Source organism: Corvus brachyrhynchos, unplaced genomic scaffold (assembly GCF_000691975.1).
Source record: "Corvus brachyrhynchos isolate BGI_N302 unplaced genomic scaffold, ASM69197v1 scaffold449, whole genome shotgun sequence".
Taxonomy (NCBI): domain Eukaryota; kingdom Metazoa; phylum Chordata; class Aves; order Passeriformes; family Corvidae; genus Corvus; species Corvus brachyrhynchos.
This window is the reverse complement of record NW_008240049.1, coordinates 1000575-1013845: the sequence shown is the minus strand read 5'-3', so window position 1 is coordinate 1013845 and position 13271 is coordinate 1000575. Positions and strand designations below refer to the sequence as shown.

The window sequence follows — 13271 nt, the reverse complement described above, 5'->3', positions numbered from 1 at the left end:
TTCACTGAAAACATTTTAATTTTTAAATTTAGTTATTTATTTATTTGTCTCAATCTTAAAGTCTCAGGAGTGAAAGGGCTAAGGTCCCTCCAAGTTAGGTTTATGGGTGCAGAGATGGTGTGTGTAACACAGGCCAATATCTCTCTGCCCAGAATTGCATCTGAGAGGGGAGATACTGGAATTTACATCCTTCACACACCCTGTTTGTACAGGGGGGTGTTAAGGCAGTTCTGCTTTGTAGGAAACAGCTCAGGACTCTCATGGGTAGGTCGTGTGCCAGTGGCTTGTCAGCATTGTACCCCATAGATTGTAAAGTGAATTTAACAAAGCTTTCCACTTCCACGGATGAGTTTTTGTGAGAGAACACATCATGGCATTTTAGTCTCTACATGCTCTCTTCTAGAAAATCTGGACTGTGGCTGTTAACCCCAAGCCTGTTTTTTTTTTCTTTTTGCTGTCACAAACGTAGAGACTGGCCTTGTTTCAATGTTTAGAATCAAACTACTTGTGGTGTGCGTTTGGACATATTTATAGTAACCGTGCACCCCAGGTGATAACTGTGTAGGAAACTAAGCTTTTTTTGGGGTTAAATTTTTTGGGATTAAAAAATTTGGGATAGCAGATTTGGGAGCTGCTGCTTGCCTCAGATTTCTAGGGCTCTGCAATGTTTTTGTTTAGTGAGAGCTTGTTCTTTGCTCCCTTGCTAAATGTTCCATGGTGAATTTTGACTTTCTGCTGAGGAAATTCACTTAACAGGCTGTGAGGACTGGTGTAAAGTGCTTATGTATTTTAGCATCTTCACGAAACATTGTTAATATTGCTAAAATTTTTAATGGGTGCTGGCCTGTGGCATTGTGTAATGTGTCTTGTTCTATTTAAAAAGGGACTTTCCGACATTATCATGCAATACTTTTAAACTTTCCTGTGGAATGGGCACACCTAAAGACCAGGATGAGAGGCCTCTCTGCTTTGCATCAGCATAACTTTACTGAGACAACACTTAAGGAAAGCAGAATTGCTGTCAGAAGTCTGCTCAGATCCATGCTTCTGTGTTTTTTTTTCTTGGCTTAATAGCTGGATAGTTCAGATTGCTTGAGTATTTTCTAATACTTGGAATTAATAACTAATCCAGGTGACTGCCTGCTTGCCTGTTTCTCGCTTCCCAAGTGGTTTGAACTGAGTATTAAATCATAAGTGAAATAGCAGTTATTATGAATACTCAGTATGGATATATTATTGTCGATTAATACTGTCTAGGTTGTATGTTCTCTTTGGAAACTTAAAACAGTAGCTATATTTGACAGGGAAATAACGGGATAGCCTTGAGTGCCTGGTGATGTAAGAAGTATGTGCTCAAGTTACAGCCACGTTTATTTTATCCCAGATGACTGTGTCATTAAAATACCAACCCACCCCTGCTGCTTAAAATCAGATTTGGTGTGGGCATTTGGATCATGGATGGGTGCACAGTAACTGGGACTTTTCCAATCCTCCTAGCCAGGCTTTCTTGCTCATTGTGACTACTGGCAAGCTACAGCAGTGACAACCAACTTGTTGCTTTCTGCGTGTTTTAAAATAAGAGTTCTTGATTAGTGCTTTTAGGATGGCCTAGGAGTTGCTTGCTTGTAACTCCAGCCAGTTGTAGAACTGGCAGTTTTCTTTTTTTGGGATGGGTGGGGGGCTGCAAAACGTGTTTGTTCTTGCCATTTTTCTATGATGTGTTTCAGGTGACTTGAGGAGAAATAATTTCTTCAGCATAGTTTTGCTCTATTAAGTCTGACTCTATAAATCCTTCATCTTAACCAATGATGTTATGTGTGGTTTAATGGGGTACTAGAAAGACCTGTACAAATCCTCCTGGTTTGCTCCCTTAGGTGTGTATGTAGTATGCATTCCTGATTGCCTATTTGGAACATGCTGAAAAGTTTAAGGCAGATATTATCCTAATGACAAATAGTTGGTAAGGTGGTGTTTTGATTTTTTTTTTTTTAAATGTTACTGGTGGTCAGGAACAATATTTAAAACTGTATTCAAAATTAGCCCGTGTGTTTTGAAACCTTTCCTTAACTTTCTGAAGCGTGTGTTTGTAGGCCTAGTGGCCTTCTGGCAGATCCACCATTGCATGGTTGTGTGATGCCTCATTAATTTTCCAGGATGCATCAGAGGACAAATATAAATGACCACTTTGTGTAAAAAACATGTGACCTACTTAAAACCGAGTTTGTCTTCTGAAAGGTTACACCCCTGTCATAATTTAGGTTGCAATGCTAAGATGATCTTTAAATTAGTATCAATGTTTTTTGCCTCATTGCCTTCTGTGTTGGTTATATTCCTTGTTAGAGTAACTGGTATGAATTGTTAAATACTGGCATTTGAGCCAATTCTAGTGTTGACCAACAGAAAAATCTTGAAGTGCAGTAGAGTTTCCAGTCTCTTGTTCGTTTACTTGTAAAATGAAGAAATTTATCTTCATTGCTGTGGAGCTTAATCATAGAAGGCAATCTGGTAATAATAGCTGTAATTCCTGTATGTGCCCTCAAAACTGAAAACCACTTGTTGCTAGCTGTGGGGAAAAGGAAGTGTGGAGAAGCTGGTGATTGCTGAAAGGCAGGAGAATGGATTTGAAGAGAGAACAGATGCCTATCTAGTTTTAAATTCACTCCAAAAGTAGTAAACACAAGCCATTAATATTTTGCAGGTGTCTTACTTGGATCACCAGGTACTGCAGTTTAAAAAATAAATTACAAACCAGTTAAAAATAAAAGAGATATGTTATATTCAGATATTCTGTAAGGCTTAGGAGTACTTATTTTTATAAATTGTCTGTTACATGGGAATTTAGATAGTGCTGCAATACTTAATATCTATGCAAGCACTAAAACTGGAACAATCTTATTAATATATTTAGTGAATTGTATTGAGAATATTGAGAATATTTTTATATATTTGAGCCTCTCGCCTTGGGTAAGAATCTTCTTTTCCCACAGAAATGCCTGAAAAACCAAAGCTTCTACTCTGAATTGGGAATGGATGTCAAATTTCATTTTGGGGCAGACACTAGTGCTTTTGTGAACTTCAGCCTTTGGACTACGGAAAATTAAACTCGTTCAGGCAAACAGAGCTGGGCACCAGTGCAGAGGGGAAGCTTTGGCAACACTGAACTTTTAAAGTGGAAGGAAATAGTCGAAACGACTACTTGAGGATATTTCTAGCTTTGGTAAAATGTTTTTTTCTCTGAAAATGGTTAATGCATCCCATTACCTCCAGTATAATCTTTTAATATTGAATATTTTTGTCAATATTTTTGACATAGTTCACTTGCATTTTAAAGGGATAATTCATTTTAAAGGTAATGAAATAAACAAAACTGTCAACCTTTTAATAATGAGGGAAATTTACATTTATTATTATAGTTCAAGGTAACCTTTTTTCTCTCTTCAAGAGTACAGGTGAAAACTATTTGATAATTATCTTGGATGCTGTTTTCATTCTGGCCAGCAATCAGAGCGGGGTATTATGAGGAAAAAGGAAAACAAGTTACCTTGAATTCTTGGAACACTCTAAAGCAGAAATGGAATTCCTAGAATAACCATCCAAATGTTAGTAATCCTGTTTAGATCAGCCACTTACGTGTTTTTAATACAAATTTGAAAGCAAGTGTGTCCCTGTGTCAGGCTATTAACAACAAGACCTTGCTGCCATGCTCTGAAAGCTTTTTCTTCTTGGTAGCCAGATATAACAAACTAATGCACAAAAGATGTTCAGAGAACACGTCATCAGCCTTTCACTCCTGTTTAGGAGGTGGAAGTTAAAGTCACCGTACCCTGAGGTTTGTATCTCTGGAAAATTTTCCTGTGAGAGCCTGCTGATTGCTGGAGGATTTTTCATTACTTGAAGGAGCTAAATTGAAAAATACTGACCTTCAAAACATGCTGCTATTCTCCAGTTTTCATCTCTGTTTATGCGGTTTTTTTCCACAGGAGCTGTGGAAGTGTCAGTCCGAAGTCCATTGGCCTGCTGGTTTAGTGCAATGCTTTATTGCTTTGGGGGTTCAGTTTTGTCTTCGTTGATGCTTGGTGAACCTCCAGTAGCATTTCTGGCAAAGACCATAAATATTCTACTGGCATCCTCAGTCTGGTAAGCAGCCACAGTTGGGTAGGATGAGTAATACTGGCTCTAAGGAAGCTATATGCTGTAAACTGATACGATACCATCAAGGTTCCATGTAAATCAGCATTTTGACTTAAAAATGTTGTGGGTTTGGGTGCTGTCTCTTTTATCCAGAGTGTCACAGCAGCTGTAAGATGCTGTTTTGTGGGAATAGAGAGCAACTCTTACAGCCTGTTGTGCAACAAAATGCTCCGTTGCTAGACTAGACTTGCCTTAGGTTTTTATAGTATTCCTGGTCAAACAGCTGGAAACATTACCTTTTAATGAAATGAATTGAGTTGCTGATTTGCTGAGCATAGGTTAGTCATAAAAGCAATCAAGTTTTTCAGAAGTAGCTCTTGAAGACCAGAACCTGGCTGATGTAAAAATTTTGGACTTTTCCTGTAACTGGGGTTCCAAGACACATCTTTCCCCCATTTTCTACTGCCAGACACATACTTTTTTTTTATATTTCATTTCTTCCCAAGTGGGTGGGTGTTGTGGTGGAAGACAGTAGTGAGCTGAATGGTATGATTGAATCAAGTATGTGGCAATTTGGCCTGCTTTGGAGTTAAAAAAAAAAAATGCTGGAGTTATTTTCATGTAAATGTGGCCTTGCAGTGGAGTTAATTTGTTCCAGAAAGTCATCTTTGAAGAAAACATCAAACTTAACAAAAATTACGAGGAGCAGTGGGGTTTTGAATTTAGGAAGCTCAATCACAACATTTGGAGAGTCTGGCCTGCTTAAAATCCTTTAGTTCCACTAGCCCCTTAAGTTTCACAATTGCAAATTCATTAAAGTGAAAGCAAGTGTTTCTGTCTGTGTATATGTATTAGTTTTCTGGTCTTTGTGTTGCAATAGAGGATGACATATTTGATTTAGACAAATAGGTGCAATTAATAATATATATATTAATTAGTGAATTATTAACAGAGCCTACAGAAGCTGCCTGTGGTTCAGTTAGTTTGATGTGGGCAGACTGATTGCTTTTTTTGTCAAGTGACATGAGCTAGGAGTACACTTGAAGAGAATGGGATTTCTGTTTAACTCACCATGGTCAAATGTGATTTGCTGTGCAAATTAAACAAGGTTTTAGTGAGGAGCTGTGAACGTTATGAAACGTTTTAAGCTTCCAGCTTTACAAAGTTCCCTCTTCGTGAGTATAATGACCTTAATTCCTGGTCCCAGATCGCGAGAAGGGAAATTCCCCAAGCCACACTAGAAACTGCAGAGTGGGGTTGTGCTGGCCTTGAGGAATGCTCCTAAATAGTCTGTAGAGCAGCGGCATCTACTGTTAGCAGAGATTACAGGCAGAAGTGCCGTGGTGGGTCTTCAGTGCCAGCTTCAGTCCTCTAACCTGTGCTTCAGGGTCCTAAACCCACATTCTACAGATGTAAATTAATTCTGGTGTGAGTTGTCTGGTGAGTAGGTGGCTTAGATGGCTGTTTGTAGTAGCCTCTGAAATACATCCTCTCTCTACATCTTTGGCTTAGTATCAGCTGAAGCCTGGTTGCTTACAGAGGCGTCTGACATTACAATAGGAGATAAAGGGAATGGCCTTAGAAATTCTTGGTAGGCAGGATTGAGCTCAAAAACCTTAAAGCAAACGGGCAGTGGGTTTTTGGTTTTGTTTTGTTTTTTAAGAAAACAAAAAGTTACCCTTTTTTTAAAGCACTTTCTCTGCTCTTATGCAACTATTACTCTCTTACTCCTGTGCTGAAATAATCTACTTAAGATAACTTAATCAAGATACTTAATCTTGATTGGGTTTTTGTGAATGTCTCTGTAAGAACTGAATTTTATTTATTATTGAAGAGATACAATAAAACACCACGTAATTTAATCTTTTAAAATGTACTGTCATTTTAGGATTTAACTGTTAGCCATCTTTACTTGGTTTTAAAAGCAATCAATGCTTTAAATAAAGAAATGTGTTTGTAATTGCCAAGCTGGAAAAGCTAGAATTGGTGAGTACTAAGATGTTAAGTGTGTTTAAAAATAGCCATGCATTTCATCTAGCATGACACTAACTAGTGGAGGCATTCTTGCTAAAGTTATATAATTCCATGTACCTACAGTCTGGAAGCACAGAGTCAGCATTTCATTTACCACCCTGTTGTAATCCTATTAAAAAAAATATCCCCAAACCAAAACAACCCCCTACAGTGAACTAAACAAAAAATAACTCACAAAATAAACTGCACAAAGTCAATCAGACACCACTTAAATAACTTGGACGATAAAAATGTGATATATAAGGTGTAGAACAATTGGAAAAATGTAAATATGTTTCCCATGGACTTTAATGGATTCTTTGGGACAATGAGGCAATAGCATTTGGTTTTGGTGCAAAAGCTCAAGTGTGCTCAGAAGCTACTCAAATTTTTTCCAAGATGTGTACCACAAGACTTTAAGTTGCCAGTAGTATTTCAAGCATTGCTAGTCATATTCCAAAATTATCCTTAAAGATTATTAAAAGATAATTCCTTAGCAAAAACCTGGCTGATGGGTTTTTTCTCATAATTTTCAGGTACCTAGTGTTTTATTGCCCAGAGGACATATTCTGCTGGTGCTTTTCCTTTCTGCCTCTTCGTCTTCTGGTGGCAGGAATGAAAGAAGTGACAAGGACGTGGAAGATCACAGATGGCATTGCACATGCAGACATTGTCTACAAAGATGCCTGGCTTGTCATGGTAGCTGTGGGCTGGGCCAGAGGTAATGTGCCTAACATCTTATTCTGAGGGTTTGGGGTTTTTTGGAGTGGTGTTTAAACATCTAGCCCCTCAGCGGAACTGTTGCTGTGCTGGGCATGGTTGTGCTGATGCAGGCTTATGTCCCCTCAAGGAAAAAGCCTGTGCTGCAGTTTTTCTGCCTGGATTAAGGGTGACATTGAAGAACTTTGAGGGAAGTTCCCATCAGAAGGTCTTATGAGACCTTGTAGGATGGGCAGTTGATGACAGTAAAGAAGTAAATCTTCTGTGTAGCTACTGCTGAACATTCCAACAGCATTATTGCCTCAGACCTGTGTCCTTGCATGAGGCTGAAGAAGAGAACTGGTAATCGTGGGTTTTTGGGTCGTGACCATTACCTGGTTTTAAACATGGGGATGACCCTTCTTTCCTGCCTGCTGTTTGGAGTACAACTCTGGAAGAAGCCACCTTCCTGACAGCTGTATTTGCAGCCACACCATCAGGGTCACTTCAGAAAGCAGTTGTGCAGCTCTTGATTCTGTGCTGCTGTGGGAAGCAACACATGTGAATGTGATGAGTGCATCTGTTCAGATGCTGTCACTTAAAGGTAGACCTGAGGTTCTTGCTGAGTATCTCAACCTCTGAAATTTCATGGCCGTTGTTCAAGTCTTGTTTGCCTGAAAGGTTGGATTAAGGCTTTTTGAGTCTGGGCTTTGGTGCCACCTTTAGCACCTGGTGTCATGAGTTCTTCTGGGAGCAGTGGCATAGTGGTGGTAGCAGTCAGTGGAAACTTACCATAAATTTGCAATTTCAGGTGCTGGTGGTGGCCTAATTTCCAACTTTGAGCAGTTGGTGAGAGGAGTGTGGAAACCTGAAACCAATGAGCTCCTGAAGATGTCCTAGTAAGTTTTTTTTAAAAAGCTGCAACATGTTAGCTGTTGTTTTGCTAACTCCTTGTGTTGATGCTCACTTTCAGTGGTTGAGGCCAAAAAAAAAAAAAAAAAAAAAGCATTAGGACATAATTGCACTCTGTTTTGGTTTGTATCCTCTGAAAGATGGGATGATGGTCTTTGGGACTTTCAGCAGATGTTTTAATCATTTTATGCTCACAGCACAAGAGCAGCAAATGGGAAGACAAGTCAACAGAACTTGTCAGAAAGCAGTAAAGAGCTAGTGGGGAGTTGCTAGAAAGCAGTATTGACTCAGTTTGTCTTACAGGGACATGGTCTTCTATCCAAAATGAAAGTACAGTGGTACCAGAAATACACAAGTGAATTTTGGGTGTATGTTCTGAGCATCACTAAGATGGCTTCCTTTGAACACTGTCACTCTTTTGCTGCCAGTGCTATTTTCCTCCAAAGACATCAATTATTTGAGAAGGTACAAATTGGTTATTCAGTATAGCAAAAATGACCTGCAAGATGGGAAAAGTTACTTCTCTTGCAGAAGCAAAGAATGGGGAATATTACATGCCTCCTGGTTTTCTCTGTAAAATGAGAATTGAAACAGGCTGGAAAGCCACAAGCTATTATTGTAAGTCAAGATAAGGTCACTGTGATAATTTCCTAAAATTCTTTTGATCTTTCCCAGGTTACAGTCAGGTCTTTAAAAATAAGAATTTTATTTTTTTAAAAAACCATCTTGCTTTTCTGCAGCCACTCCTAGACACAGAATTGAGACATTTGTAGCCTTCTCTTTGGCAATATTTCAACTTTTTGTGGATTATGTTAGTTCTTGGCTTTTTCCAAAATTCTAAGTATTTAGAATTTCTCTTTCTCTTGTCAGTGCTTAATGGCAGTCTCGAAAGTAAACTTTCAGAAGGAAAAGTTTACTGTCAAAAATAGCACTGTAGACCAAAATAAAATTGTCTTTACAGGTGCAACACCAGAGCAGTGCTTAATGATTGGCATCACTTGCATATATTCTCCTTCACCACTGTGGGAATGGCTCAAAGTAACTCAAAAAAGATTTTAAAAGTTTTGTTTACGTATAAATTAAGAGCATTAAATTGAACTAAGTTACAAAGTTAAAAGTATCTAACATCCTGCGAATGAACTAGATGCCTGTGTGCACAGGTTTGTTTTTTGGGCTTCTTGAGCAGGAAGTTGATGCAGTTTTTTGGTTACTGAAAAGACAGTGAAGAACAGATCTAGAGTAGATGCTCTGTGATAACAGGAATGTCACCTGTACATGTCACATGCAGATTAAGAAATGCACATAATTCTGCCAGTCAGGCCACTGGATAAGATCTGATCAAAGATCTCTTGCTTTCTGAATGCATACCTAGGAAGGGATTTAGTACCACAACAAAGATTGCTGTAAACTGGAAACAGACTGGAAATCTTCGCATGTCTCAGGTCAGCACAGCTGTGTTAACAAAACCTGGTAACACAGGCCTGGCTTCAGTCAGGTCTAAGCTGACACAGCCCTAGAGCTGCTGGAGTGTTACTGTGGACCAAGACTTGGACTATGTTGCTCTTCAACACCTTAAGCAGCTCCTTGGAGTAACTAACTCCTGGAGTATAGTAGAGGAACCTGTTTTTTTGTCTAGTCCAGGTAGTGTGAGCTCTGTGATTTAGCTCTTCAATAAGATACATTGGGAGAGGAAGAAGAGAAGCAAGCTGGCATACAAAATCTGAATAGAAGCATTGATTTGAGGAGGATTTGTCAAATAGGAGTTAGCTGCATGTGCAGAGTAGTGCTGGACTTTATGCTGTCTGGACAGAAAGCATAGTAATAGTATATAAAGTGAAAATATTAATTTAATTATAGCTGGATTTTGGATCTTACTTCTGTTACCACAAGTTTTCATTAGTTCCATTCAGAAATCTTTTGCACTCAGGCAGCTTCCACTGTAGAGCAGAGAAGAGAAATTGATGTTCTTTGTTTGATTTCTAGCCCTGTGAAGGTAACTTTGATAGGAGCAGTTCTTTTCACCCTGCAACGCAGACAGTACTTGCCAATAGCAAGACACAACCTTGTGTTTTTATACACCATCTTTCTTGTTGTCTTCAAGGTAAGAATTGGAAAGTGTTGCTAGTAACCAAATAACAGAAAATATTTTACTTAATTTTTAGAATGCATGCTTCTGGATGGGAAGGCCAGCTCCTGCTTAAGTTATGTGTTTAGTGTTCTATACATGAGCAGAACAGAAGACCTGTTGTGTTACTGATACTGTTCAGTGTATGGGGGGGACAGGGAGGAAAAGAAAAAAATCAGGAATTTTGGCACTCAGTATTTGATATTCCAGGCTTGTATGTCTGTAATCTCAAACAAAGCTTATTCTTGTGGAAAGAAACTCTCCTGTTCTCTGTCTTTTGTGTGTACCTGTGCAGTCACCAGCGGGTTTGTAAAACAAGCCAGGTGGATTCTCCTCCGGTTTAAAGTGGTCTCAAGGTGTTTGGGTGGGAAGAGAAAGCATACCAAAATCACTTTGAAGTAGCTGTAACTGTTTTGTAATAAAATAGACACTACTTCTGTATGGAAGTCTTCAGTCCCTCCAGTCTTGTTCATTTCCAGGAAGATGCCTTTCTTCTGGATTACTACTTTATAGGAAAACCTAATCTCTGTTAGCAGATACTTGGCAATTCTAAGAGCTTGAGGGCTGCTGTTGAACGGACTGGAGAATGTGTGGAAGGGTGGTTGTTGCCAGTCTCCTTTCTGTGAAGGAGCTGACAAGTTTAATTCTGCAGAAGTTACTTTAGAGAGCCAAGACTTGAAGCTTATGTTCTTGATTCTCCATCTAAACTGATAAAGGCATTGTTGAACTGTGGATGCTGGGAATGGAGAAGGAAAGGAATGTTGTTCTGGAAGTCAGAAATGTGCAGGTGTCCACAGAAGCTGGCTGTCAGGCTGCACTGAAGTAACTGAATCCTTATGCTGGATGGTTGTACTGACAGTCAGGAACTCAAGCACCCACTTAACTAATAAAGTAATAAGGCAAAAAAGTGTATATTTAGTGTCTTAGAAAGTTGTCATGTCTCTGAAAGCCATAGAAACAGTTGCAATATAAACTTGTCCAGTACCCAGATCTAAAATACAGTTTTTTCAATCCTGATTCCAAGTTATGTGTCCTAAGGGATGCCCAGCTAAATCTCTGAACTTTATGGAATGAGAATGGCTGTCTGGAATTCTAATTAAAGTCTGGTTATGCACCTGTACATTCGGGTCCTTACATGTTCCATTCTTTCAATTTAAATGGAAGGAAGCCACTCTCTTTGTGGTTTTTCAGTTTGATCAAGGCACAAAACTTACACATAAAAGTTGCTCTTCACCTTAGTTATATGGCATTATATGTGATTTACTCTTAGGATGATTAATCTTACAGAGAAATTTTTTGTGCACATTTGTGTATAGCTCATAGAATCATAGAGTCATACAATGTTAAGGGCTGGAAAGGACCTCGGAGGTCATCCAGTTCCATCCCCCTGCCATGAGCAGAGACATCTTCTACTAGTCCAGGTTTGTCAAGGCTTTATCCAACCTGGCCTTGAACATTGCCAGGGTTGGGGTATCTACAACATCTCAGGGCAACCTGTATCTCACCACTCTCACTCACAGTAAAGAATTTCTTCCTAGTATACAGCTTAAATTTCCCCTCTTTCAGTTTGTACCCATTCCCCCTTGTCCTGTTGCTACAGTTCCTGATGAAGAATCCCCTTCATAGCTGTGTGAAGTGTTGGTCAGAAAAAAGAGCATTCTTTGACCAGTTTCAGCTAAAGTGAGCAGGCTTTTGTTATTGGTGGCATGGCCTCATTCTTGTGTGTGAAGTTAAAAATGGCATACACCCATTCAGCTTTGAACTTGTTTATCTGTGAAGCCATCGCAACTTTTATTGTAACTTGATCCTTGTTCTTCGTAGGTAAAAATGATGTTGACAAGATGTGCAACTTCTCCACTTGCTCCCTTTGAGGCTGCATTGGGCCAAATCTTTTTTGGCTCGCGAAAGACACCTTCCAAAGTGAAGGGTGAAGGTGCCACATCTTCCAACGGCTCTTCAGTCTGTGACCAGCCTTCTGAGCAGCACCAAGAGGGTGCTAAGAAAAAACAAGCAAAGAAAACAGAATAAGTGACTTAAAATCCCTGTGATGGCCATGACCGTTGAAGATGCTTGTCTTCCAGATTAGGCTGGCTGAGAAGTTTCTCTGAGGAAATGAGAAAAGGGCTGTGTTGTCGTTTGCCTTTTTGGAATGTGTTATGTAAGCTATGTGTAAATGCACATGTTGGATTTGTAAGTTAAAACTACAAATTTTTATAGTGGTTAAAAGTTTATTAATTTTTGTATTTATGATAACTTCAAATGCTTATATGTTAAAAAGATAGTTTCAGAAATGTGACAATCATATTTGTTACTTTTTTCCCCACTATCCCACTTGTTTCACATCTTCCTATCTCCCAGTTCTGATGTTTCATTTTGAGAACACTGATTTGCACTGTCAGGTGTTCACTATAGCACATCCCAAATGAGAAAGTCATTCAGTAAGGCTTAATCACATTTCACTGTGTAAAACCATAAAAATGTACCGAATTATTGCCTTTAACTAGAAAAATAGCTGAATTATTGTTGTAATTCACCTTGTACTGGTCTAAATTTTCTTCATTTCCTTAAGTAAATATTTTTCAATATTTTTCTATTTTTTAAAGTGAAAGTAAAATATCTGGCACTTCAAAAAAATCTTTACAGTTAGCAAGTAGAAACATTTCAATATTTTTGCTGTTGGCTTACTTGGACTCTTTATTTGCAAGCATTTGAGATGTAGGTGTTTTTCATGCCACATTGGTGTTTTACGAGTGGTTTATATTTATCTTCTGGTTCATCAGGAACTAGACATTTTTGCCTGCATTTTTATCCAAGTGTATGCACTTTTTTCTTTTCAAAGACAAACTTCATTAGAAAGAGGAATACTGGACAGTACATTTACCTTGTTTAGTCAGCACCCTGAGCCGCAGGACAGGGATGGGAGCAGAATGTTGCCGCATAATCCAGGAGGGAATGGTCAGTGAGCTCCTACACCAGCTGGACACTCCCAAGTGGTGGGATGGGATCCACCCAGGGGTGCTGAGGGAGCTGGCAGAGAGCTCGCTGAGCCACTTCCAATCATTTACCAGCAGTCCAGGCAAACTGGGGAGGTCCCAGTTAACTGGAGGTTGGCAAATGTGACACAAATCTACAGCAATGGTCAGAAGGAGGGTCCAGGGAATTACAGGCCTGTCGCCTGCCCTCAGTGCCAGGGAGCTCATGGAGCAGATCACCTTGAGTGCCACCAGCAACAGGTACAGGACAACCAGTTCCCAGTCCATCCCTTCCCCATGGGTGAAGCCATCCCATCATCAGCTGCTCCTGGCCCAACCCACTGATTTCCCAGCAATGAATCCCATTATTGACACACCTTCATGCTGCTGCAAAACCCCTTCCTGAGTGCCTCAAACAT

At 39.4% G+C, this 13271-nt stretch overlaps 1 protein-coding gene across 1 annotated transcript; it reads left to right on the top strand.

The window, feature by feature from the left end:
* The first annotated feature begins 56 nt into the window (after positions 1-56).
* TMEM38B (transmembrane protein 38B) lies at positions 57-12614 on the top strand. The gene is made up of 6 exons (XM_008641572.2): positions 57-3217; positions 3981-4137; positions 6681-6865; positions 7655-7742; positions 9739-9856; positions 11702-12614. Exons 2-6 carry the CDS (start codon positions 4031-4033, stop codon positions 11906-11908), a joined length of 705 nt encoding a protein of 234 aa, XP_008639794.2. The 5' UTR covers positions 57-3217; positions 3981-4030; the 3' UTR covers positions 11909-12614.
* Positions 12615-13271: the final 657 nt, after the last annotated feature.

Bases quoted from the DNA above. Each gene is read 5' to 3' on its own strand.
- TMEM38B (XM_008641572.2), top strand. From the start codon at position 4,031: ATGCTTTATTGCTTTGGGGGTTCAGTTTTGTCTTCGTTGATGCTTGGT. The intron at 6,866-7,654 runs GTAATGTGCCTA...TTGCAATTTCAG, and splicing joins AGCTGTGGGCTGGGCCAGAG to GTGCTGGTGGTGGCCTAATT. The intron at 9,857-11,701 runs GTAAGAATTGGA...TGTTCTTCGTAG, and splicing joins TCTTTCTTGTTGTCTTCAAG to GTAAAAATGATGTTGACAAG.